This window comes from Conger conger, chromosome 12, assembly GCF_963514075.1.
Source record: "Conger conger chromosome 12, fConCon1.1, whole genome shotgun sequence".
In the NCBI taxonomy this organism is placed as follows: Eukaryota; Metazoa; Chordata; class Actinopteri; order Anguilliformes; family Congridae; genus Conger; species Conger conger.
In genome coordinates this window covers 15,491,736-15,517,559 of record NC_083771.1, presented here as the reverse complement: position 1 = coordinate 15,517,559, position 25,824 = coordinate 15,491,736, and the positions used below count along the sequence as shown (strand labels likewise).

At 43.6% G+C, this 25,824-nt stretch overlaps 3 protein-coding genes across 3 annotated transcripts in view; 1 reads left to right on the top strand and 2 right to left on the bottom strand.

Moving 5' to 3' along the window:
* The first annotated feature begins 7,081 nt into the window (after positions 1-7,081).
* stc1l (stanniocalcin 1, like) lies at positions 7,082-11,818 on the top strand. Its single transcript, XM_061215630.1, has 4 exons — positions 7,082-7,196; positions 7,626-7,768; positions 10,579-10,790; positions 11,530-11,818. Exons 1-4 carry the CDS (start codon positions 7,082-7,084, stop codon positions 11,816-11,818), a joined length of 759 nt encoding a protein of 252 aa, XP_061071614.1.
* A 3,926-nt stretch (positions 11,819-15,744) lies between these two features.
* On the bottom strand, positions 15,745-20,411 carry LOC133105479 (uncharacterized). Its single transcript, XM_061215614.1, has 3 exons — positions 18,725-20,411; positions 18,455-18,603; positions 15,745-18,000 (listed from the first exon to the last, which is right to left on the bottom strand). The coding sequence occupies exons 1-3, from the start codon at positions 20,092-20,094 to the stop codon at positions 17,903-17,905; spliced, it is 1,617 nt and encodes a 538-aa protein (XP_061071598.1). The 5' UTR covers positions 20,095-20,411; the 3' UTR covers positions 15,745-17,902.
* LOC133141505 (protein turtle homolog A-like) overlaps positions 20,094-25,824 on the bottom strand; it is a 28,416-nt gene continuing 22,685 nt past the window's right edge. The window contains exons 14-19 of the mRNA XM_061262075.1: positions 24,025-24,266; positions 23,579-23,663; positions 22,963-23,130; positions 21,686-21,722; positions 20,469-21,424; positions 20,094-20,098 (exon numbers count right to left, since the gene is read on the bottom strand). Coding sequence (XP_061118059.1) covers positions 20,094-20,098; positions 20,469-21,424; positions 21,686-21,722; positions 22,963-23,130; positions 23,579-23,663; positions 24,025-24,266 — 1,493 coding nt within the window. The remainder of the gene's footprint in view (positions 20,099-20,468; positions 21,425-21,685; positions 21,723-22,962; positions 23,131-23,578; positions 23,664-24,024; positions 24,267-25,824) is intronic.

The following is a 25,824-nucleotide window of genomic DNA, read 5'->3' as shown; positions in this document are numbered from 1 at the left end:
CGCTCCGATCGCTCAGTGCGGAACACGTCTCCAGCCCCTCCGCCGGGCTGCTGCGGTGGAAGCAGCCGTCAGGGCCTGTATAAATAGAATTTAATTTCTGTGTGTTTATTCAGGAACTCGCAGCTCCTATAGTGCTGTTCCACTCATATCAGCGACTGAACTCAACTCTCCCCCCTCCCCACCGTTTCCCTGGATTTGCAGCCACTTTTAATGAGTTTCAGGGACTTGCAACTTGGGGGGTTTAAATGATTCGCCGTCGTTGTCTCTCTGGCTGCCGCAATCTGCGCGTGCCTCAGATCAATTTGGAATTAATGTATGAGCGGCCCAGTATTTGATGTTAACTGAATAAAGAGTTTTAAAAAATCTCCCTCGTCCTCGATGAAATTAATACAATCGCAAAACGTACGACTGATGTCAGCCTCCGGAGCAAAGACTCATTCTCTGCTGCGTGTAGCACCTAATGAAGTGCACACCAACATAAACTCCGCTTTGATTTTTCAGGGTTTTGTAGTCAACTGGTTCAATCTGCCGTGTAAAATGTATTGTGAACAAAACCAGGCCAGGACACAAATCTTACAACGAGAACTTGATGTAACTATCTGATCCCCACAGAGTCTTGTTGCTGTTGTAGTTCAGCAATGCCAACTGGATGATCAGACAAGTACTGCGCCACAGCTTACAGTCTCTGAAGTGGAAGAGCACACAGCCTCATCACAGCAAAAACCTCATTTTCAGACGGTAGTGTTCCCGACACTCAGTAAACATATGAATATAATGAAAGCTAGCTTCTTGGAGGACACTCTGTCGTGTAAACCTGTTGGTTGCACTTGTGAACGGAACTACAGGCTGAACTTTCTGAGGTGCGTTTTCACCATCTGCTGGTAAAAGACCGGAACAGCAGTTTGTTGACATTGGCTGCAGCATTCACCTTCCAGCCATGAAAGCATCTTCATGGCTGGAGTGACTCATTTAGCATGGCGAACGGCTCTCCCAGCTCGCCAAACTTTTATAAAGAAATGTTCAAAGTAGATGTAAATATGAAACTTCATGTAATGGTTGTTACTCATTCATGGTAATTCAGACTCCACTTATAGGCCAGCTGAAACACAGTCTCACCGGTTTTAGGGCTATTCTTCTGTGGCATAGTACAAGGGCTGACTTAAAGTATAGGATTTTTTTCAGGACTATACAATTGACTGGGACGATGGGATAAGCTCTACTCCAATCAATGCAAAAGCAGGCAATGCAAAGAAAATGACACACACTATAACACAGCAATCATATTTATCGTACAAACATTACTTACATCACCAAAGATGCAGGGTGCAGCATTGCAGTTCCAGAAGATCCAGTAAAAATTAATTGATATAGTTTTTTATTTTCACAAAAAAATACATAAAACATAAGTGAAAAAAGTAGTATATTAAGTAGTATAAAGTAAAAACATATTTTAGGCACCTGAGACAGAGGTGATATAAGCTATTTTAAGCACTTGAGATAGAGGTGATATACGGTTGTAAGGGAGCGGGGTCAGAGGACCACATGCGACCAAGTTGTGTTCTAAAAGTTACCCACAATACATGGGGTGACATTGGCTCAAGAGGTCAGAACAGTTGTCTGGTAGTCAGAGGGTTGCTGGTTCGATCCCGCTCTGGGTGTGTCCGAGTGTCCCTGAGCAAGACACCTAACGCCGAATTGCTCCTAACTAGCAATCAAAACGTGTAATACATAAAACAGACCTTCAAGGTCCTGGGACGGATATCCTGGGTTGGCCCTAACAGCAAACACGGGACATCCCCTGGTCGTTATTTGCGCAAAATACCTTTTTCCAGACCTCTGCAGGCTCTATTAGGTACTACTAACTGTAATAGTGCCACGTCATGTGGGGTGTTCCTGGCTTGCTGTGGTTAGTGCCTTCCAAAAATGGCCCAAGGAAGGACAACCGGTGAACTGGTGACAGGGTCAAGAGTGCTTGAGGCTCATTGATGCGCATGGGGAGGGAAGGCTAGCCCATCTGGTCATTACATTACATTACATTACATTACAGGCATTTAGCAGATGCTCTTATCCAGAGCAACGTGAGACGGAATGGGCAATAGGGTGATGTAGGCCCTCTTGAAGGATGAGGGGAAGCATCCAGAAGACAGAGAGGAGCTCACAAGGGAGGTGACAAATGGGAGGATGTCAGGTGTGATTGCTTGAGGGAAGTTTGAGGGGATTGGTTCGAGGGCACAAGTAGTAGGCCGGTGGGAGAGCAGGAGGTGAGACATCAGCATCTGTGAGGGGAGAGAAAGAGGAGAAACAGGGGGCAGGCACAGAGGTGGTGGTGGTGGTGAAGGTGGTCCAATCCCACAGAAGAGCTACTGTAGCCCAAATTGCTGAAAAAGTTAATGCTGGCTATGATAGAAAGGTGATATAATCTCTATCTGTCTGCTGGGGTGTGAGAGACAGAGAAATACTCCTAGTAAGCACTTAATTCAGAAAGTGGTCTAATTGTAATAAATTGTTATTTTTAATCACGTGATTGTCTCTATGTTAACACACATTGTCAATTAAGAATCAATTAAGAAAATTACCCTTACACTGGTCATCAGTTTTGTATTTAACCTGCCTCTGTTTGTAATGCTTTACTTGTTTGTCAGTTCTGCTTCCCTGTGCTAGGTTTATACTGTCTGTTCTAGCCTTGTGTTTCATTCTGTTATTGGTTCTGTTTGGTTTATTGGATATTCCGTTCATGATTTCTGCCTGTTATTTTGGACTCTGTTTTTGTACTTTCGCCTGTGTGTGGACTGCCGACCAGTTACCGAACTGTGCCTGTTTACCTTTACACACTGATTTCCCTGTAGATACCTGTTTGCTAGTTTTGGACATCTGCCTGCCTGGATCTGCCTTTATTATTAGTGCCGGCCGTTTTTGCACCTTACCTTGAGTCTGCTCAGAATGCTCAGCAGAAGCCACACATCAATTCAATTTCACTTAAATTAAATGTTATTTGTTTAGCCCTTTTTACAGTAGACTGTCACAAGGACACTTTACATCATGAACAGAGGTGAAGAAAAATGGGAAACAGTATCCCCCAAATAGCACGTGAGGTAAACTACTCCCTCGTAGGAGGAAACAGTGGTGCGAAAAAACTCCCCGATGGGAAGAAATCTCAAGAGGAACTATAGGGGCGTGCCCATCCTCTGCTGGCCTATAGGTTCAGATGGTAACAGTTCAGGTATTGAGCAAGCAGGTAGTCTAGAATGGATGGACAACAAAGACCTACATAGCAGAGTTGCCAGAATGAAGCATTTCCTGCAACTTCAGCACAAAATTAAATGTCTGAAGTACGCAAAAGAATGCATTGCACCAAATATCAAGAAATTTTAAAAGCTAATGTTTGAAGGTCAGTCCAGACATTGAAGTTTGGGTATTTCAGCCAGACAATGATCCAAAGCGTACCTCAAAATCAACCATGAAGTACCTCCAGGAAAGACGGATGAAGGTTTTGGAATGGCCACTACAGTCCCCAGACTTGAATATTATCGAAAATGTGTGGAGAGATCTCAAACATGCCGTACATGCAAGGATGCCGAAGAATATTTCTGAGCTAGGAGTGTTCTGCCAGGAAGCATTAGGAAAAAAGCAAGAATTGAAAGATGCTTAGCTGGCTACAGGAAGCGTTTCAGAGCTGTTATAGTTGCCTGAGGAAGAGTTACAAGACAAATAAAAATCTTTATTTAAAATGTGAAGAAATGTGTCAAGTTTAACTTTGTACCATTCAGAGGTCAGGTTTGCTTCTGTTCACTTTGATATTAATTGTAAAAGGCTTTTTGACTAGGGGTGCCCAAATCTTTGCATACGACTTTAGGTATGAGTTCAAATCACAGGGAACATAACAGAAGAACATAACAGTACAAACCCAAGGGAATAAAATGTTGTAGGAAGGATTTTAGGACACTGTGATCAATTATATTTAGATTTAAGCACATGTCCAACAGGTAATATTAATAAATGAATGCAATAACACTGAAAGTCATTGATTATATTAAATTATTATTATTATTTGGTTAGCAGAGTGTGTGACCCAATATAACATCACTTGTATTGCTGAACAAAGTGTTTCAATCGGAATACTTCAGTATTCAGGTACTCAGGCATATAACTAATATTGAAGTCACTTTGCATGAAAGTACCGGTCAGGCAATAAAGTGTTCAATTAATTGACTGCATGAATGAACTGAAACAGAACCTTTTATGTTATAAGGCCTGTTTCCATGATAAATCACTGCTTAATTCTGTTCCCTGATAGATGAATAATGCCAGGTAACCACTCTGCATGAATTAGCTCAGTCTAATTTTAGACTTTTTTTCTCACTCTCACCCATTTCTAAAAATAAACAAATTACAGACCCTGTGAATAACCCCCCTGGGCTTCTGCACATGCTGGCTGACCGAGTAGGACAAGAAGAGCAGCAGAAAGAAAACACTGCTTCCATCCTGTTCCCGGGGGGAGGACATGCTAATCAAGCAAATATGTCCCTAGGCGGTTTTAAAAATAACTTCCCCATTTTGGGAAAAGGAAAAAATTCCTTGTTATTCTTTTACATCCACTGACACCCATCACTGAGCTTTGGACATGGGAAAGAAAACGAAGATGTGGGTGAGACTAGTTCACCCTAAATTACTCAGTATGTGCCCACTGCAGGCTCAGCTTTCTATTATTGGCTGACAGAAGTGGAACCCGACGGTCTTCTGCTGTTAGCCCATCCGCCTCAAGTTTCAACACTTTCTGCTCACCACAATTGTCCAGAGTGGTTATCTGAGTTACTATAGCATTTCTGTCAGCTCAAACCAGTCTGGCCATTTTCCATCGACCTCTCTCATCAACAGGGAATTTCTGTCCGCAGAACTGCCACTCACTGGATGTTTTTTTTCTTTTAGAGACTGTGTGTGAAAATCCCAGGAGATCACCAGTTACAGAAATACTCAAACCGGCCTGTGTGACACTAACAATCAAGCCACGGTCGAAATGACTGAAATCAAAGATTTTCCCCATTCTGTTGGTTGATGTGAACATTAATTGAAGCTCCTGTATGATTGTATGCATTAGAATGCTGCCACATTATTGGCTGATTAGACAATCGCAAGACAAGGAAGTGTTCCTAATAAAGTGCCTAGTGAGTGTATATGAACATGTGTGTGTCCGTATGTGTGTATCAGTGCGAGTGTGTGAATCTGAGTGTATGTGTATGTGTATGTGTGTGTGCATATGTGTGTATCGGTGCCAGTGTACGTATCTAGGTATATGTGAATGTGTGTGTGTGGTAGTATATGTGTGTGTGTGTGTGTGTGCATGTGTGTGTGCGTCAGTGCGAGTGTGTGTAACTGTTCATACGTATGTGTGCGTGTGTCTTTGTTTAATGACCTGTGACTTCTGAAGCTGACCTGAATCCTGGGACCCCACCTCCCAGTTGTACACTGATTTGCATTGATTGTTTATGGTGAATCATTGATAATCATTGCCAATAGCAATAGTTTATTTCTCAGAAGGAACACCAAGTTATACTAAATTCAAAGCTAATCAATCAATCAATAATTCAGACTGCACATAATTTAACACTGTCAGCAAAGGAACGTCCGCAGAACTGCAGAAAGGCAATAGCAAATTATAATAAAATATCAGACTCATGCACAGCTTCAGGGAAATTAATGAAATGATCAACAGCAAATTATTAAAAGAATTAAACATGTCGACATAACATCATGGCTGGAATGTGGGGGTCAGGGGCCTGGTCTTGGGGGTGCTTGGGGGGTTTGTAACTGGCAGTCTCAGCTAAGCATGTAAGGTTCTCTGACCAAGTGCAGGAGTGAACAAACATAGTTTATAGAGCTGTCAGAAAAGTACAACAAGGAGACTGATTGGAACAAAAGTGAGCACACTGTGCCCTCTATGACCAGAATTTTGAACCCCAGACCTACAGATTATTATGACTTCCTATTTTAATTGTCTTACTTTCCTAAAAATAAAAATAAACATGATATAGTATTGGGTTAGAGATACATATGGTGTGATCTTTGTATGAACAACAGCCCTTTTTATACATAGTCCCCCCCATTTTAGGGGTGCAGAATTAATTGGAGCAATTAATATAATCTCAAATACATTTTTTCATATTTAGTACTTGAGGACTGCCTGTCATCAAATGCAAAGGCACACACACACACACACACACACACACACACACACTCACGCGAACAAGCACACACACACACACACACACACACACACACACAGTGTGTTATATGACTGCAAGTGCATTTAAATCAGTTTACTTTTTTAACTGTTCTCTCTTTTGTTTAGACAGGCTGTAATTTATTCTTGATGTTTTTTACAGCAGTGCTGAATAAATTCAATAAATTAACTGGCAAAGGTAAAATTAACAGGTGTAATTGTTATTACCTTTATTGCAGTTGTAAACCAATATTATACCAATATTTAGTGCTTAAGCATACTGTTCTCAAAACTTCACAAGAGTGTGTGTTTTTGTAATAAACAATCTACCAAAAAGTGTCCCACTTTTGCTAAACCTACCCTACAATATGTGCCCTAAAGGTATTTTTAATATATAATATGGTCAATATGGTAAAGACAGCAGATCTGTTCACCCCTAAGGTAACTGCTTATTCGACTGACATCACCTAAACTTTGCCTGCCTTAGTTAATAGTCAAGGTAATGCATTAAACAGTTGCGTAAACGGAACTGTTTTACCGAGGAGAACCATTAGCAGACACTTAAAAGATAATGGTTCAAGATAAGGACGAAAAAGTTCCTGAATGGCACTTCATTGGAAAATCGATTTAAACGTGGTTACACATGCACATATTGTCCAGTTTGCTGTGATCTGATTGGACTAGAACTGACGCCTCCTGATGTCCAGCAAGTTGTCACTGACCGTACTCCTATATAAGCTCCAGAAAGCCCTCAGTGCAGTGCAGCAAGAGCATCCACCGCAGGTCAAAACCACAACCATTTTAATCGGACAAGAAAGCACCTTGAGCCAGCTGTTTTCAGATTAGAATATCCTAGCCTAAAAGATGATGCGAATGACTGGACTAATCCTGATGCTGGTGCTGGTGACGGCAGCCTATGAGCAGGATGAGAACGACGCCTTATCTCCGAGGAGAGCGCGCTTCTCACCCAGCAGCCCGTGTAAGTACCAGATCCTCAGTGCAGCCGCTGTGTTCCTTATATTCTCATGGTTTCGTTGCTGTAATTTCTTATGACAAAAAATGACGTCCACATGTGCACCGATGTCTTGGGATTCCTATCTGTACACAGTTATTTAACAGCATGTGGATACTTACCCACAAGTCCGCAGATCCCGTTAGGAGAGACTGAGCGCAAACACGCACGTGGTCTCCAAAATGTCACCGCATTTGCTTCGTAAGTGGTTTGTGTTGGACGGAGAAAGGTAACACTGGACTGCATATACAGATCCTGCTCTCAACAGGAATGATGACATGCAAACTGTAACAAAATCCCTGCGGACTTTCATGGTGGCTTCGTGTGACCGGGCGCCAGGGAGCATGTTGTGTCTAAAATGACGTCGTGTAAAGGCCTCTCTCTTTCTCTCGGCAGCTGACGTGACCCGCTGCCTGAACGCCGCCCTACAGGTGGGCTGCAGTGCGTTCGCCTGTCTCGACAACTCCACCTGCAACACCGACGGCATGCACGAAATCTGCAAGTCCTTCCTCCACGGCGCCGCCAAATTCGACACCCAGGTGCCGGCATACGTACTTTACTTATTTTATTTACTTTATTTGTCATTTAGCAGACGCTTTTAATCCAAAGCAATTTACAAGTGCGTAAGTTCCCCAAGAAGTGAAAAGCATCAAATCCATAAATAGCATAATACGCATGGAGAGCAGATTTAACCCCCAAAAAATTGTCATCATAAGTGCATGTGCAGTGTTTTTTATTTTATTTTATATTGGGTATACACAAGGGATATTGGGGGGGGTAAATCAGGAGGAAGGATTAAGGCACACTCTTTCAGTCTGCATTGAAATATGGGGGGGATTCTGCTGTCCTGACAGTGGTAGGCAAGTCATTCCAACACTGAGGAACCAGAACGGAAAACAGGCGTGAACGTGCAGCTCGACCGCCAGGTGCTCGTAACGAAGGAACCACAAGGCGACCAGAACTGGCAGACTGGAGTGGTCTTGCTTGGGTGTAGGGAGCAATTCAAGTCTGGATGTATATACTCTTCATAGGCATATTTCTCCCACCATAGAGCTAATTTTCACTGAGCTGACTATACTGAGCTACACAATACTTTTCTCAATATACACAAGAAAAAAATCCAATTGTCTTCTTGTAGAAGAACAAAGGATTGGGTGAGCTTCCCAACAAGGAAAAAAGTTCCTGTTTTGAGCTCTGCCCTAAACTTCAAATTCAGGACAAAACTACTTTTAAACGGAAGCTAAAGCAGCAATCCACAGAGGGAGTTTCACAACTATAACAAGACCATTAATACTACTAAATATACCACACACAATACTACCGCATTCTTCATGTACATATTGTCATTTTTCTGTTTCTTATACAGTCAGGTCCATACATATTGGTACATCGACCCAATTCTCCTCTTTTTGGCTCTATACACCACCACAATGGATTTGAAATGAAACAAACAAGATGTGCTTTAATTGCAGACTTACAGCTTTCATTTGAGGGTATTTACATCCAAATCAGGTGAACGGTGTAGGAATTACAACAGTTTCTGTTGTAAAAAAAAAAGTGTGCCTCCCACTTTTTAAGGGACCAAAAGTAATGGGACAAACTAACAATCATAAATCAAACTTTCACTTTTTAATACTTGGTTGCAAATCCTTTGCAGTCAATTACAGCCTGAAGTCTGGAACGCATAGACATCACCAGACGCTGGGCTTCATCCCTGGTGATGCTCTGCCAGGCCTCTACTGCAACTGTCTGCAGTTCCTGCTTGTTCTTAGGGCATTTTTCCTTCAGTTTTGTCTTCAGCAAGTGAAATGCATGTTCAATCAGATACAGGTCAGGTGATTGACTTGGCCATTGCATAACATTCCACTTTTTTGCCTTAAAAAACTCTTTGGTTGCTTTTGCAGTATGCTTCGGGTCATTGTCCATCTGCACTGTGAAGCGAATGAGTTCTGAAGCATTTGGCTGAATATGAGCAGATAATATTGCCCGAAACACTTCAGAATTCATCCTGCTGCTTTTGTCAGCAGTCACATCATCAATAAATACAAGGGAACCAGTTCCATTGGCAGCCATACATGCCCACGCCATGACACTACCACCACCACGCTTCACTGATGAGGTGGTATGTTTTGGATCATGAGCAGTTCCTCTCCTTCTCCATACTCTTCTCTTCCCATCATTCTGGTACAAGTTGATCTTTGTTTCATCTGTCCATAGGATGTTGTTCCAGAGCTGTAAAGGCTTTTTTAGATGTTGTTTGGCAAACTCTAATCTGGTCTTCCTGTTTTTGAGGCTCACCAATGGTTTACCAATGGTATCCACTCTGGTGAAGTCTTCTCTTGATTGTTGACTTTGACACACACCTACCTCCTGGAGAGTGTTCTTGATCTAGCCAACTGTTGTGAAGGGGTTTTTCTTCACCAGTGAAAGAATTCTTCTGTCATCCACCACAGTTGTTTTCCGTGGTCTTCCAGGTCTTTTGGTGTTGCTGAGCTCACCGGTGCGTTCTTTCTTTTTAAGAATGTTCCAAACAGTTGATTTGGCCACACCTAATGTTTTTGCTATCTCTCTGGTGGGTTTGTTTTGATTTTTCAGCATAATGATGGCTTGCTTCACTGATAGTGACAGCTCTTTGGATCTCATATTGAGAGTTGATAGCAACAGATTCCAAAGCACACTTGAAATGAACTATAGACCTTTTATCTGCTCCTTGTAAATGAGATAATGAGGGAATAACACACACCTGGCCATGGAACAGCTGAGCAGCCAATTGTCCCATTACTTTTGGTCCCTTAAAAAGTGGGAGGCACATATAGAAACTGTTTCACCATTCACCTGATTTGGATGTAAATACCCTCAAATTAAAGCTGAAAGTCTGCAGTTAAAGCATATCTTGTTCGTTTCATTTCAAATCCATTGTGGTGGTGTATAGAGCCAAAAAGAGGAGAATTGTGTCGATGTCCCAATATTTATGGACCTGACTGTACATGTATTTTGGAATCAGCCATTTTCCAATTAACCGTTGCCAGCCAGAGGCAGATGGGCTTCCTCCTCTGAGTCAGGTTCTGCTCTAGGTTTCTGTCTATTTTCTGGTTTCTAGTTTTTCCTTGCTGCAGTCACCCTAGGGCTGGTCTTGGGAGGTTCAGGCCCGGAGCTCTGTAAAGCTGCTTCGTAAAAAACGCTATACAAATAAAATAGAATTGTAGTACTAGTTGATACCATTGAGGACTGTGAGCAGAACATGAGAAGTCATCTGATCCTTGTGCGTTGCATGTTACATGTTGATCTGATCCTCGTGTGTTGTGCGTTGTATGTTACATGTCGTGTGTTGCACGTTATATGCACACAGGGCAAGACCTTTGTGAAGGAGAGCCTGAAGTGCATCGCCAATGGCATCACCTCCAAAGTGTTCCTCACAATCCGCCGCTGCTCGTCCTTCCAAAGCATGATCTCAGAAGTTCAGGAGGAGTGCTATAGCAAACTAGGCCTCTGCTCTGTCGCCCAGAGCAACCCAGAGGCCATGGGAGAGGTGGCCCAGGTGCCCAGCCAGTTCCCCAACAGGTAAGTGAACCCCCCGCCCCCGCCACACACACACACACACACACACAATGACCTTTAACTCCTCATCTCAAACATAGGCTACCCAGTACACCACAATACCAGATAAAGGCCCACTATGACATTTTGGCGGCTAATATAATGCTAATGGCTTACAACAAGCAGGAAGTCGAAGCTATGGTATAATATTATATATTATAGAATTCTTCTGCTTCTGAACATTTAATGTTCTCTGTTGCTGCCAAAACATTCCAATCCAATGCGTATTAGGATTATTCATAAAAGAGTATGTCCAAGAACAGTATTGTGGCAAAAACTCTTCTGAACTGCCACATACCGCTTCAAATTCCTGATGCCAAACTTGATGGAAGGAACCCAGGGGAACTAACCATCCAAGTAGTCTTCTGAATATGTGGTGACAGTTCCCCATCTCATTGCATTACATTAATGGCATTTGGCAGACGCTCTTATCCAGAGTCTTGCCAAATTGCACAAAGTGCAAAGTACATACCCATACCAGGGATAAGTGCACTGAAAGACCCTAGAGGGAAGTACAATTTCAACTGCTACCTGCACAACAAAGATAAGGACCAGGGCCTATTTGATCATCACTTTTTTTTTTTTTTTTTTTATCATAGTACTGCAACACGCAAATGTATGAACAATGTATGAACTGCTTACCCAGCCAAACAATGCTTACCCAGCCAAATAAAACACCTCCCTTCCTGGCTGCCGGCTGCAGGTACTACAGCACTCTGCTGCAGAGCCTCATGCAGTGTGACGAGGACACAGTGGGGCAGGTGAGGGCGGGGCTGGTGTCCCACCTGGAGCCAGAGATGACTGCGCTGTTCCAGCTGTTCCAGACAAAGACCTGCCCCCCTAGCAGCGCTGCGGAAACCGGGCCAGCAGGGCCAGGAGGCAACGGGGGCTGGCGCTGGCCCATGGGGCCGCCCATGTTCAAGATCCAGCCCAACCTGCGCACCAGGGATCCCACCCACCTCTTTGCGAAGAAACGCTCCACCAGCTCCTAATTACCACCCGCCAAGGCTACCATTAACCCCCTCTCCAAAAACAGCTCACGACAAATTGGCCTATTCCTTTGAACGTACAAGGGATCAAATAAGCTCCTAAGTAGGTTTGTACAACAAATTAACCTCCAGTGAAAACAACATGTGGTCTACTTGATGGAAATATTTGATAGTGGAACTGTGCTTGAATGTACCAGTTGGACACTCAGCCACTAATGTGAAGCTTTGTGTTTCAAGTGGTATTTCATCATGATATATCATCAAGTAATAGAAAAAAACTTCAGACTGCACTGTGTTGTTTTTTTGAAGGTACATTATGTGATGTCTAAGATAAATATTTTCTAGTTATACATTCAAAATATTGCCTCCCCTTAAATTATATGTAATTTAATTTAAAGAAAACCTACAGCACTTGTGCAGAATTAAATGTAAAATGTTTCTGAAAGAAAAATTGAAAGAAAGATAAACGTGTTAAAGTGCCTTATGTGCAATGTGTATCAGTGTAGTTAAGAGAAAATGATAATAGTCCAAGCATGGATTTTACTGAGACTAACCAATCACATATTTTCATCTTTTCCCAAAAAATCTAAAATATGAGGATCCTTTGCTCATATGCAGCCACAAAGACAAACAACAAGACTAGTCAATCATATTTTTATTTAGATTATTATTATTTTTTATTTTATTTGGTTGAATTACCATGGTTAAATTGATACATTACCAGGATGGTAATATGCAGTTGAGTTTCTGGCCCCGGTGTTGAATCCTGAAACCCAGCCATTGAGCCAATCTGAACAGGAAGTGTGCTTTGATCCCGTGCTGGACATGAGGGTTCAGCACAGCAGATGGTTCTTTGTTTCTTTGGAGCAATAGCAAAGGCATACAGCTCCATGGGGTCAGACTCCAGAATTAACCTCAATTTGCTTCATGGCTATTACTTGACTTTGTGGGCTAATCAGTAATTAGGTCAATAACTTCACACATGAAGAAAAGAAACAAGAAACAACAACCAAAATAAATCTGTATGTACAATGCAAAGAAAGACATCATTACATTTATAATGAATGTGTACTTTGTGTCTCTTGTGATCAAAATTTTTTGTCTTCCAGCTGTTAGAAGGTGACCATTTGGAAGTGACATCAGTCTGTTCACTTTGGATGTGAACCAAAAGCCTTTAAATAAGCTGCAGCACATTGGTTTGGGTTTAAAGCCCCTTTTCCTTCCCTTGGAGCTGCTGTTAAACAGAATTTATGAGTTGCCTACTTTCATGAGTTTAAAAGGCACACATCTTTAGCTGATGTGAATGAATGTCTTTTTTGATCAGGGATTATTTTGGCAAAAATGAGCACATATAGGCACATTGTGGGGATAATTTCTGTAAAGATGTTTTTTTTTCATGATACACTGCCACCTGTTGGTGATAAATAGTTTTGTTTTCTGGCACACTTCATGAGCTGCATTTGTGAGCCTGTGAGTTCTGCTCACCTGGGAGATGACTGGTATGCATGTGGTGATAAGAAATACGTATAGACCCTGAGGTTGCCAGATCTTTTTCAAAGTGGGATGTTTATTACATGTGGAATGTTTGTAAGTGTAATTGTAAAAGGTTTGTTCATGTCAATCGAAATATCTGAATGTGTTTGTGAAGGAGGAGATACCCAATTTTTTAAATGGTTTTACGATTTGAGTAAAGTGAGCAGTTTCTGCTACACGGGAACTCACTGGGGTAACTAATTTCGGGTGGATCCAAATCTGTTCTTGTTCTGATCTGTTCCCGCACACACTGAAATCAGAATTTGTCTTCTCACATTATAATCCATAAGTTTCATCCTTCCTGGTTGGTGACAGAAATGAAAGAAATGAACTACCAATCATCTGTTAATTCTTATTATCTCTGTGAAAATGAATGCTGATTGAACCTGATTGATTAATTGGCTCTTCAGCAGCAGATTTTCTAAAATTTTCTCTATGTACTACCAAATACAGCTGTGTATTTATAATGATTAAACACCATTGTTTCATCTGTGTTTGTCCTTTGGCTGTAAACAAATAAAGTATGATCATATCTGGCATATGGTATTACATCAGTCATCGAGTGTAATCTCATTTCATTCAGAAGCTAAAACCCCTCCTTTGTGTTCTCCCTCTCTGCTATCCTGTCCAAAGAATGCATTGCCTGCAGAGCTAGTTTGGGCAGACAACTGTTGTAACTCTGTCCACCCTGGTGTAAAATATAGCTTGAAATGATCAAACCATGTTGAGTATGGAGCTGGCCTGAACTGGTCAACAAGCTACCAGGGGTTTCACCTGTTTGGTGCTCCCAGCTTCATCGGCAACACCTCCAGCATCAAGAAAACCAGAATGACTCTGTACCACACTGAAGACATTGGGCAGTGTGAGCAATTCAACCGTACTCTCCATGATCTTCTCCGCACAATACCACCAGCAAAGTAGTGTTTGCAGCAGTATTTGTTGCCGATAACTTCTTCCTACAACACCACTGCACATCAATCCACAGGATGGTCCCCATACTATACTATGTTTGGCCGGGAACCCCAGCTCCCTGTTCATTTCCTCCTTGGTACTGACCAAGAAGATCCCAGAGGGTAAATGACAGAAGAATGAAGCACCAGGAATGCTTCAGAGTAGCACAAGAGCATATCCTGCAGTGACTGGAAAACCAAGGCTGTAAAGTGGAATCAAAAGCATAACCAGCAGGTGACTGATCCTTGCCTGGAAGAATGGCACTTGAAGAATCACCTGGTGAGAGGGAGGTAAGATCCAAGGCTTGTGGGACTCATGTCTATATACAGGGGAATTTTGTTCAAATGGGAATGTAGCCAATTGAACAAATCAATTGCTGGAATTAAATTACATTGGCAATTAAGTCACCTTGGCAGGCATAGCAAGAGGGAGCTGCGGTCTGGGTCCCTCCTGATACCACTTCCTGTTTGCATTAGTGGCTAGTCACATACTTTTGTGTTGCTAATAATAGTTTAAGGAGCATGAATTGGAACTTCTGAAATTCCCGGCCGTGTAAATGTGTACCAGGTAAATAAAGACGAAACAACAGTTCACAATTTGGTATAGCAACCTGGATATCCCTGGTTTAATGATAAACACAGGAAAAAACCCAAGGCTAAAACCAAGAGTAGACATTCAGAACTATTTATTGTTTAACCAATCAATTTAACAGGACACATCCGGGCAACAATAAACACCTGTCAGTCACATGTTCCAATACTTTGGAGTGGTCTGATACAAAAACGTGATGTTCTAAGTTTAAGTTTAACAAATCTACATAACAATACAAGGAAATAAAAGCTGAAATTCGAATCTGTCATCTCATGTACATTTTTTGACCTCAAATTCAAACAAATAGCCAAAACAAAGGAATTGCCCTCGCTGTTCCAATACTTTTTGAGGGGACTGTATGACAGCCCTCATGGAGCTTAAAGGAGCATTTAAAGAAGAGCATGTTTTTACTCTGTCATTATGGGTTATTGAGTGTAGATTGATGGGCAAAAATGGAAATTCTATCCATTAAAAATGAAATCTATAACACAATAAAGTGTGCAAAAAGTGAACGGGTCTGAATATTTTCTGACGCCACCGTAGGCATCTCTAGGAGGTGACTTCATATCAATTGGTGAAAATTATAAGTCGAAAGCTCGCCCCTTGGTTTCGTGCCCCAAAGCTCCTGCACACGTTGCTTAAGCTGGCCCCTTGGTTTTGTGCCCCAAAGCTCCTGCACACGTTGCTGATATCTCATGTTGGGCTGAGGTAATGAATTGTAACATGAATTGACGTTGAATTGTGACCCCAATCATCAAAGAATGAATGATTAACATGAAACAGTTAATTCATGAAAATGCATTAAGAAAAGTCATACCATAATTGTGGAATAAAACAGACAATGCACAGACCAATTAAATGTAGTGCTTTATTTAATCTTTTTACAAAGAAAATATATAAAAATAGTTTTACATCAATAACTGCAAAAGAAAAAGCAAACGCACAAACAAACAGCAGAGTATGCCTCCCCAACCATATTTTTCCAAAGACATTTTGGGTAACACTTTACAATAAGGTTACATGAATTGGCTTTAACTTATGTAAAACTAACGTACATTAGTTAATGCCAATTCATACTGGAATGAAAAAAACTGTTCATGTATTTCTTAATGGTCAACTAATTTTAAGTTTACCCTATGGTTTGCTAAAGTATAAATATTCATGTAACCAATACATTAGTTAGTAGTTAAATACATGAATGCTTATCCATGTATATCAGTAAATTAATGTAACAACAACTACATTAGTTAATGCCAATTCATGCATCTTATTGTAAAGTGTGACCAAATTCCAGATGCAGAACATCCTTTCTTTCTATATATACTTATATATCACACTGTATAAAAGTAAAAAATATGGTTTAGTAACTTAAAAAAATAAACAATCAAAATAAAATATACAGGTAAGCCATCAGATATAGCAAATGCAATAAAAGACGACCAATGGATAACCTTGATTGCATGAAAACCACTATAGCCTGCATTAGTATTGGTAGTAATAGAAGTAATTCATGGAAATATCTTATTAATGTGCCTTTATTAAAAGAGAACAATTGCTTTTTGCCCTATATCTAATATAAAAGACGAACAGAAAACAGAAAACTCTGCTCCCCATATACATCATCACAATAAACAAGATGGAGGTTATTCTATGAGTGTACTAAATGGATTAAAAATGAACACACAAAGACAAACAAAAAATATAACAATGCCTGAATACAAATAATTTCATCTGAACTGATGCTCCACAAACGTATCACTACCCTTACTTTCCCTCGTGGCAATAATCTGGAGATAGGACAGGGAGGTGGAGCCCAGAATTTTGTCAAAGAGAGAGACATCTGATTGGTACAATCTTCTATCAGAACTTATGCACATGTCAGAAGTTTGGAACTCCGGCCCAACCACGTTCGTGCGATAATGGATGTCAATAGGACTTTTCCTACTTGGCAGTCGGAAACTTCATACTTCTGAGATGTAATGAACACACCAATTATAACACATTTCCTCTGATTGGTGGGACAGTCCCTGTATGGAGAGGCATGTCCTCCAGTCACATGGACATGAGTCTCTTACGTCCACAGCTGATCTTATTATTCCACTTTCCACCATGGCAGGACAGCAGAATACATCTGCCCTTGATGACTAGATTACTGGCAGCCTGAGGACTGATGTAGGTCTCTCGTACTAACAGTCTTTTTAACACCTTCAGTGGGATATAACTGGAAACGCTGCAGTTGTGCCACATGCGCTATACTGGAGGCCAGATACCAAATTCAGGACAGCAGCTCATGAACATGTCGAAACAACGGAATCAACCAGCACCCTGCAGCCCACAGGTCATTGGGCCCCGGTCCACGTAAAAAAAGTGCCAATCAGTGGGTGAAGATCAGTGAACTGCTACTAATCTTTCATTTGAAATGTCCCATTTCATTTCAGCTCCCACAGAGAGGAAGAGGCTCAGCTATCTTTGGGTCCCATAAATCAGAGGGGAAGAGGTGGGACCTTAATTATGTTAATTATGTTAATAATTAACAGTGTATTACAGTTAATTATGTGATTTTAGGCAGGTATATAGCCTCCACAGAAATATTGCTGAGAAAGAATGACAGGTCTTAGTATTTCCATGCTAACTGTGGAAAAACCTCTCCTATCATCAATGCACAATTTACCTTTGAATTACCTTAATCCTGTTCGGTTCACAGAAATCAACTTCTCTGAGTCTTTTACTCAAGTCTTAAATCCTCATCTCTTTCATGAGGCATCAGTGATCCAACATCTGATGTCAAAGATTATTTGTCCTTAACTTCGGCGAGCATCTAGCATCTAACTTCGAACTAGCATCTTCCTTACTTATGTGTTATCTTTCATTTCGGTGAAATAAACCATGAACGTGTAAAAAACGCACACTTGCATTAAGTGTCATGAGCTACAGGTATGGTACCCGGACATGTGTGTTCGTAAGAAGGACAGTGTGACAGACACAAGGGGATGGACCTTCGCGTGTGGGCAGTCAGAATAGCACGGCATCAGGGTCACGGGTTCTAGAGCAGGTGGACCCAGGAGAGATCTGGTACTTCAGCACACAGGAGGAGAGTCTCAGGGGGTCACCTGAGGGGAAACAGCCAGAGTAGTCAATGAGCATAGAGTGAGAATAGAGTGCTACAGTTTATAATCCGAAAACCCAGAAGAGAGTTAGCAATTCTGAGCCATGGGTTCCCTCAGCATTCTACATGCTTGTTTTGCGACCGTGAATTTCAAAGCTGTTGTAACAAAACAACTAAGTTGCTAAGAAGTTGCTATATTGAAACTAAAACGGTAATTTCGCCTGCAGGCAGGCAGGTACGAAACTTCAATGGTGCCTGGCAAAATATGACTGTTATTTCAGCTGTAGCAATTGTTATCAACTTGCTTTTTCAAAATGAATAACAGCAAAGAAATACAAGGGTGAGATATTAATAGAACAAATGAAAAATCTCAAACTGAGATCTCTCATTTACATAAAAGCTGAAAAGGTGCACACATACGCACACACTACAGTAATGAGAGGGTATGATAAACTCACCTTTGCTGTCATGGTCCTTAGGATGTGGACAGCCCCTCACCCCCTCCCTGTCCTGGTTTGGGCCGGTACCTGATGCCTTGCGGGCATCAGACTCCAGGTATATGATGGTTGCATCCCATTCGTAATTCTCATCCACTGACACACGTCTCCTGTATCCAGACAACAAACATCAGGCCAGGTGGAAAGCACCATGAAATGCACTTCATAAAAAACAATTAAAATGAATGACAAAATACCTATTAATAATCAGCTAATAGAAAGCAGACACACCTTTCTCCAGCTTTGCTTTCCTGAATGGTCTCTGGGGAGCTGGGCAGGGTGGGGCAGGGGGAGGGGCTTGGGCCTGAGAGCGGCCCCAGACTCCCTCTGCCGCTGCTCTGGCTGGCATAGCTACCCCGTCCCTCCTCCTCCTCCTTGGACCCATCCATCGCCACCTCTATACACCTGCCCGCGTTGCTCTGCTGCTTCACCCTGTCCTCTTCAACTGGCTCCCTCTGTGTGTATGGGGCATGGCCAGGCCGGGACCAGCTGGGCGGGAGTGGCACTGGGTGGTCCGGTGCCCAGTTTGGAGGATTAAAGGGGCGATGAGGATCGGCTGAAGCTGGGGGCCTCTGTTGCACTGGAGGTAAATGCTGGAGGGGTGATGAACGAGTGGGGGGTTCCTCTGAATTGAGGTGCGTACCCCTGAGAGGTTCCGGTCTGGACTTGGAGGTGCAGCCCAAACTCAGGGAGCGGACCCAAACCTCCGGGCTGGGGAACTGTGCCCCACAGCTGGCTTGGGACATGGGATTTTCAGCAATGGCACGATGTTCCCTGGTTGGCATCCTGAGACTGGCTGTCTTCCATACCACCGGGTCGGGCGGTAATTTTCCTTTGGTCCTGCTACGTCCTCTGCTTAAGGTCTTACTCATGTCGACTGTGGTAGCCTGACCACACCCACGGAGTCCCTGACTACGTCCGTGGGGTACTGGATCACACAGAGAGGGTAACAGATGTATCCTGCTGCCCTGCGTTCTGGGATCGTGTGTGGTCCATGTCAAAGCCTGATCTGAGGCTAAACTCCAGTGCCAATTTGGTCTCTCCCTGTCTGACTGCCCGGTCTGGTCTGAGAGGTGGGACAGGGGCCGTCCACCCCGCCCAGCTGGGCTTTCACACGTCAAGCTTTGTGAGCGTTTGAGTAGGTGACGGAGGGTTCTGTCTGGGCTGGGCAGCTGCTTTTGCGAAGACCCCATCCTCCCGCACAAACCAGCAGCTCCAGACTGTGCAGGGCACTGGTGGCTTTCTTCTCGGGAGCTCAGACCTGGGCCTGCAGCCATCGGCTCTCCCGTTTGGGTTCTCAATCCAGCCTCACGGTCCTTCTGTGTGTTGGCCACCCGGACTGCAGGAACCACTTTCAACTCACTGGGAAAGACGTCCCCGGGCCTCTGGCTGGATTCGAGCCCAGAGGCCGCGGTGTCGTTCTCATCCACGGGTTCATCCACGTTCATCTCCACAAACCCTGGGAGGCTCAGGTACTTCAGAATTGGATCTGTGTGCAGCTGGGACATTTCGTAGTGCTGTGGTGTCAGGTTGGGTCTCACAGAGCCAGAGATTTGGCTCACAGAGAAGTCTGGCGGGCTGCTGCAGTCGTCATTTGCCATCAGGCTGGTCAAAGGGGATTTTCCACATCGGACAACCTCTTTTTCAGACTCAGGGAATGACGGGGTGCTGCTGCCACCAAGGGTTATTCCCAAACTCTCTGCCACCCTAGTTTTATGTGCCTCCCCACCTCTTCCTCTCCTATATGGCCAGGTGGAGCCTGAAGAAAGACCCTCATTATCCCAACCCCCCTCTTCATCTCCTCCCTGGAGAAGGTGCCATTGGAATGGATCAGTGGAATTCTGGGAAAAAGAGTCCCTGTCCTTTCTCCCTTTGCCTGATCCAGCCTCCTTTGTTGGCTTGGAAACCGACCCCTCAGACGGAGTCCCCCAGTGGCAGCTCCGTGCCTTCATGCTATCTGAAAGCAAGCATGTACTTTCAGGATTGGTGGGGAGGGAGGCATAGGTGTAGGGCCCTGCCCCTGACTCCAGGTGGGGGGCTGGGACACAGCTGGAGACGGAGGTAATGTGGGTGTTGCGCATTGGGCTACAGGAAGAGTCAGACCCCTTAGGCCTAGCTGCATCAGCCCCTGAGTGGTGCACTCTTCTGGGATCAGGTGGATGGCAGTCTTTTTCCCTGAGCTGGGGGTCACCCTGACGGCGGCCCTCCTGGGGCCCGGGCGTCCCGCCCGTCTCCCTGCGCCACGCCCGTGAGCTGAGCCGCGCCTCACAGTGCTCCAGCTCCCTCTCCAGGGCCTCCCTCTCCCGCACCAGCGTCAGACACCTGCTCAGGTGTCCCGACTCCTTCTCCCGCTCCATCTGCGTCACCAGCGCACCACCGTCCACCACGTCCCACGCCCTGTCCTGGGGCAGGAGGCTGGAGTGCCTCCGGCTCCACTGGGCGAAAGTGCCAGCTGGGTTGGAGCCGCTGGAGTCCGTGCAAGAGTCAGAATCAGAGCACGATGTGCTGATGTCAGGGAGGTCCACCGCGAGCACCACGGCTAGGTCGTCCCGCTCCGAGCACAGCGAACAGGATCGGCGGCAGTCCCAGTGGGAAAAGCCACCGCCGCTGCCCCTGCCGCCCCCAGGGAATTCTGGGATGTCGGGACCGTCCTTACAGGGCCGGACGACGAACCGGCCATCTGGCCCTCGGGAGATGGACTCCAGGGTGGCGGTAGGTTGGGCGGTGGCGCCTTCGCCCTCTGCACACCCCCACAGAGAGCTCTTGGGGCGGAGTTGGGACAGCAGCTGCTTGTCCTGGTCCTGATCCTCCCTGCTGCCGCTGTCGTCTGAGGAGGAGAGGTCAGGATGGGATTTGGGAAGGATGGTGTTGAGCAGGCAGGCCTTCATCTTCAGAACGCTGTCAGGGCTGTCAGGTCGAGCGCCGGACCTGCTGAGGGAGAGAGGGAGAAAAACAACTCAGCTCAGCTTTCTCTTTCCAATGAAATTAAAGAAAGTAAGTGAACGATAAATTACAAGAAACTGCAAAAAATAATAATAATAATGCAAAGGAATGTTTCCAAAGTAAAGACACAGAAGAAAGGCATTCAAAACAAACAGTTAACCTTTCACACTGTATCTAAGCCTTTCCTAAAGGACAAAGATGATATATTCCAGTGAGGTCGTTGAAAAAGGCACAGGGGGAGGAACTTACTTGTCAGAGGGACATTTCTGGAGGGCACTGGAGATATCTGAAAATGGAGGAATGGGGTCAGGGGGGAGGGTTGAAGGCGAGGGACACATCACATACTGTTGCCACTAATTAAAACAAGAACAAGATACAATGCCGACACACAAGAACTGTAAAAACACCATGGTAACCAAGCAGCACTAGCCACAGCACCAGACCTCACGTGGGCCATAGACTTCATCACATGCCCACGATGCACTTGGACCCAAGTGTTATGACCGCTCTGACTGCTTGCTGAGGATTAAGTTGAATGTATGCTTTGCTTTATGGTCCATGCTAAGTATGTATATGTACACTCAGTGAGCAATATATTAGATATGTATTACTTATTTTAGGCTTCTACTGCTGTAGCTCATCTACTTGGGAGTTATGATGCGTTGTGTGTTCAGAGATGCTCTTCTGTCAAAGTCACTTAGATCCTCATTCTCTAGGTTTTTGTGAACATTATCTGAAGCTCCTGACCTGTATCTACATGATTGTATGCATTGCACTGCTGCCACACAATTGGCTGATTAGATAACTGCATGAATAAGTAGGTGTAATAAAGTAAAAATGTTCCGAATAAAGTGTATGTTGTGTAGACTATTCCTGACTGTCACTGTGTTCATGGCACTTGGAGATTAATCACTGGCCCTACCAGGCACTGCGTAATGCTCCTCATGCTGTACTGTAGGTAATTCTGTTCTGTATAACAGGATCATTTTATACACAAATCTGTGATTGTACATTCAGGAAAAATGACAACACTGCTCGTGTTATTCAGAGCACATGCTTTTTGTAGGCCTTGTATTTACAGTCAGGTCCAGAATTATAGAATTATTATTCTCCAATATGTGTAAAGTAGAGTGCTTTATTAATGATTCAATCGATTCAAACTATTATTGGCACCCCTGGTTCAATGCTTTATATAACCATCCCTGGCAAAGATGCCAGCCATGAGTCTTTTCCTGTAAATTTTGATGATGTGAAGACATTTGGAGGGATGCTTCACCATTCAGAACTTTTCAAGATCACTGATAGCCTTCGGCCCTCTTCAGTTCAGACCACAGGTTTTTGATGGGATTTAAGTATTTTGACTGAGATGGGCATTACAGAACATGGAGGTTGTTTTCACTCAACCATTTCTGAGTGGATTCTGAGGTATGTTTTTCTTTATTTTTATCAAGGCTGGCAATATGTGCATTTCTCGTCAAGTTTGTTTGTTTTAACCATTTATAATTGGATTCGTAAGCATGCTGTACCTTCCCTCTTCTTCCGGCGTTGGCGGCGGCGTTTGTTGCGGTTCAGGAAACACGCAGTAACCATCACCAGGAGCACCACCGCACACAGCACACCCACACCGGCCAGAACGCCAGCCACGTGCGGCTCGGGGTCGCCCTCCAGAAGCCTGACATGGAGCGCCCCTATTCCTGCAATGACATCATCGCTCCGTCACCTTCATACCACTGATAGGACCTCACTCTCACAAGGCACAGCAGTAAAATAGGGCTCAGACAGTCACAGTCTCCCAATCTTATGAAGTCCTGAGTGAAGCATCTCCTGTCAGAATCTGCACACAGACAGTCTACACCTCCTCCATAAACAATGTGGAGTGACTCTGGGACATGTAGAGCTGTGAGTCATACACAAAGCACCCTGGGACATGTAGAGCTGTGAGTCATACACAAAGCACCCTGGGACATGTAGAGCTGTGAGTCATACACAAAGCACTCTGGGACATGTACAGCTGTTAGTGATACAGAAAGCACTCTGGGACATGCAGAGCATTCTGGGACATGTAGTGCTGTTAACAATACACAAAGCACTCTGGGATATGTAGTGTACTTAACGATACACAAAGCACTCTAGCACACCTACCAGCAGTGGAGATGTTGAGCGGCTGACTGGGCATGCTCATCACGCCGTCCCTCAGAGACAGCATCCGTAACTCATAGCTGCAGTCCTGAGGGGAGAGAGCAGAACCTCAACACAAACAGGGCCCAGTATTTTCAGCTTTTAAAACCCAGGAATGTATCATTTAAAGGCTAAATACAGCCAGCCTACAGAATCTAAACATCATGTGCAACACATAATAAATCCTAGATCTCTGTGTGATAGCAACATACTGAAATAAGTGCAAAACCAGGACAGAGAAACAGGCAGCTGATGCTGCTCAGTATCTGTGTGGTGGGAGGGATGGATCTGAATCCTATTTCTTCTGAAAGTCCAAAGAATAAAGACAAGTTTAAACCCCTGTTTGATAGTCAGAAAGTGCTGTTGTTGTGCCGTGTGTGTGGCCAGTCTCTTGGCGGACTGTGTTCTACCTTCTGCAGTCCTTGCAGCAGTATTTCACTGTCATTGGCTCCAATGTCCCCTTCCAGAATGTTCCACTCTATCTCCCCTTTCTGCCGCGATTGGAGGATGAAGCCAGTGAGGGGCGGGCCCTGAGGTGGGGGAGGTACCCACTTCAGAACAATCCCAATCATGCTCTGGTTGGCCGAGAGTGATATTGGCGGTGCCAGTTCAGGAGTCATAGTAACAGTTGGAGGCAGGTCTGTTAGAGGTACTGTGAGAAAGAGAGCCGTTATTAAAAAAAGGTTATTAACTCAAAAGTATAAAATGGACATCCATAGGATTTTATTTACAGTACTGTGAAAAAGTATTTGCCCCCTTGCTGATTTTCTCTATTTTTGCGTATTTGTCACATTGAATGCTTTCAGATCTTTAGAGAAAACGTAATATTCGACAAAGTAAACACAAACACGCGCAGGCATCTTTAAGTCTTTGTGGACTGCACACTACATCAGTGGTTGCCAATGTCGGTCCCCAGGCCTCCCTGTGTATGCTGGTTTGCATACACATTGCGCGCAATCACAATTGTAATCACATAATTTTAATAAACTCTTAATTAGGAGCTTGTCATGTTCAGAGAGATCATTTACTCTAAGTCACATTATGTCAGACATAGTTATGCATCCCCATGAGGAATAAAAGTCCCATGTCCACATTGCGCTTATTGTGATTAGCTGCAAACAATTTGCACAAACAGCAGCAACAAAACTGTAACTGATCAAATTAAAGACAGAGGTTAATCAACAGGTTCCTAATTAGGTTGCTCAAAGATTGCATAAGTTCTTTCATGATTTTTTCCTTAAAGAGACACTGAAATGGAAGCAGCACTAGCTTCCTTGATATGACGTATATGCTAGTGAAAGGGCTCTTTTGGGGGGGATTTTGGTAGGATGGGGAGTCGATTTGACGCTTAAAATGAGGGGGAAGCAGAGCCATAGCCTACGGCTCTGGGTGGAAGAATGTGCACCGCTGTGTGAAAGGATATTGATTGGAGGGGAACAGAAAATTGACAGACTAAATAAACCAGACTTGTAAAAATTGGTTTTCCAGGAAGTCGATGGAAAAAAATAGGTGTGAAAATACACAATATATAAACATGTTATACATTTTGTAAAAGAAAAATAGTAAAAATGCACTATATGATCATGGAAATTATATTCTCTGTGGCATGCATACAGTAGCCATTTCTAGCACAATGTGGAACATCCAGCAGTCTTTTGGATTTTGGCATGAACTGCCCAGCAGAGGAAATCCGAAATAGAATCTCCTGAAACCCAGCTATCAGGGCCAGCCAGCTAACATACAAAACCGAATTCAGTTAGCTAATAATGGCAGCTACATAATATTAGGAATCGCTGGCCAGCCACTTGCTTAACGGTTAGCCACCAAGACAATATCTCGCAAACCCAGCTAACACTCCACTGTAGTAGCCAATCCATACACATGTCCTCTTGCCCTCCTACTTCAAATGGACACCTGCTTTTCTAATACAGTACAGAAAGAAAAAAATGGGAACACCCAAAAAAGGTTCCAAACCACTTTTATAATAGCACATACATGTAGACAAGCAAGCTATTGGGCAGATGTGAACACAGACAAAGGATGGCATTGTATCATAGTACTGACTGAGCATGGTTGTTTCATTTTCAAGGTTAAAAATTGTGCATAGTATGGCTTTAAGTAAATTAAATAATAGTAATAAATCTGTGACCCATATGTGTAGATTGTGTTGTGATGACTGGGATAAAATAGACCCAGTGCAAGTCAGTACC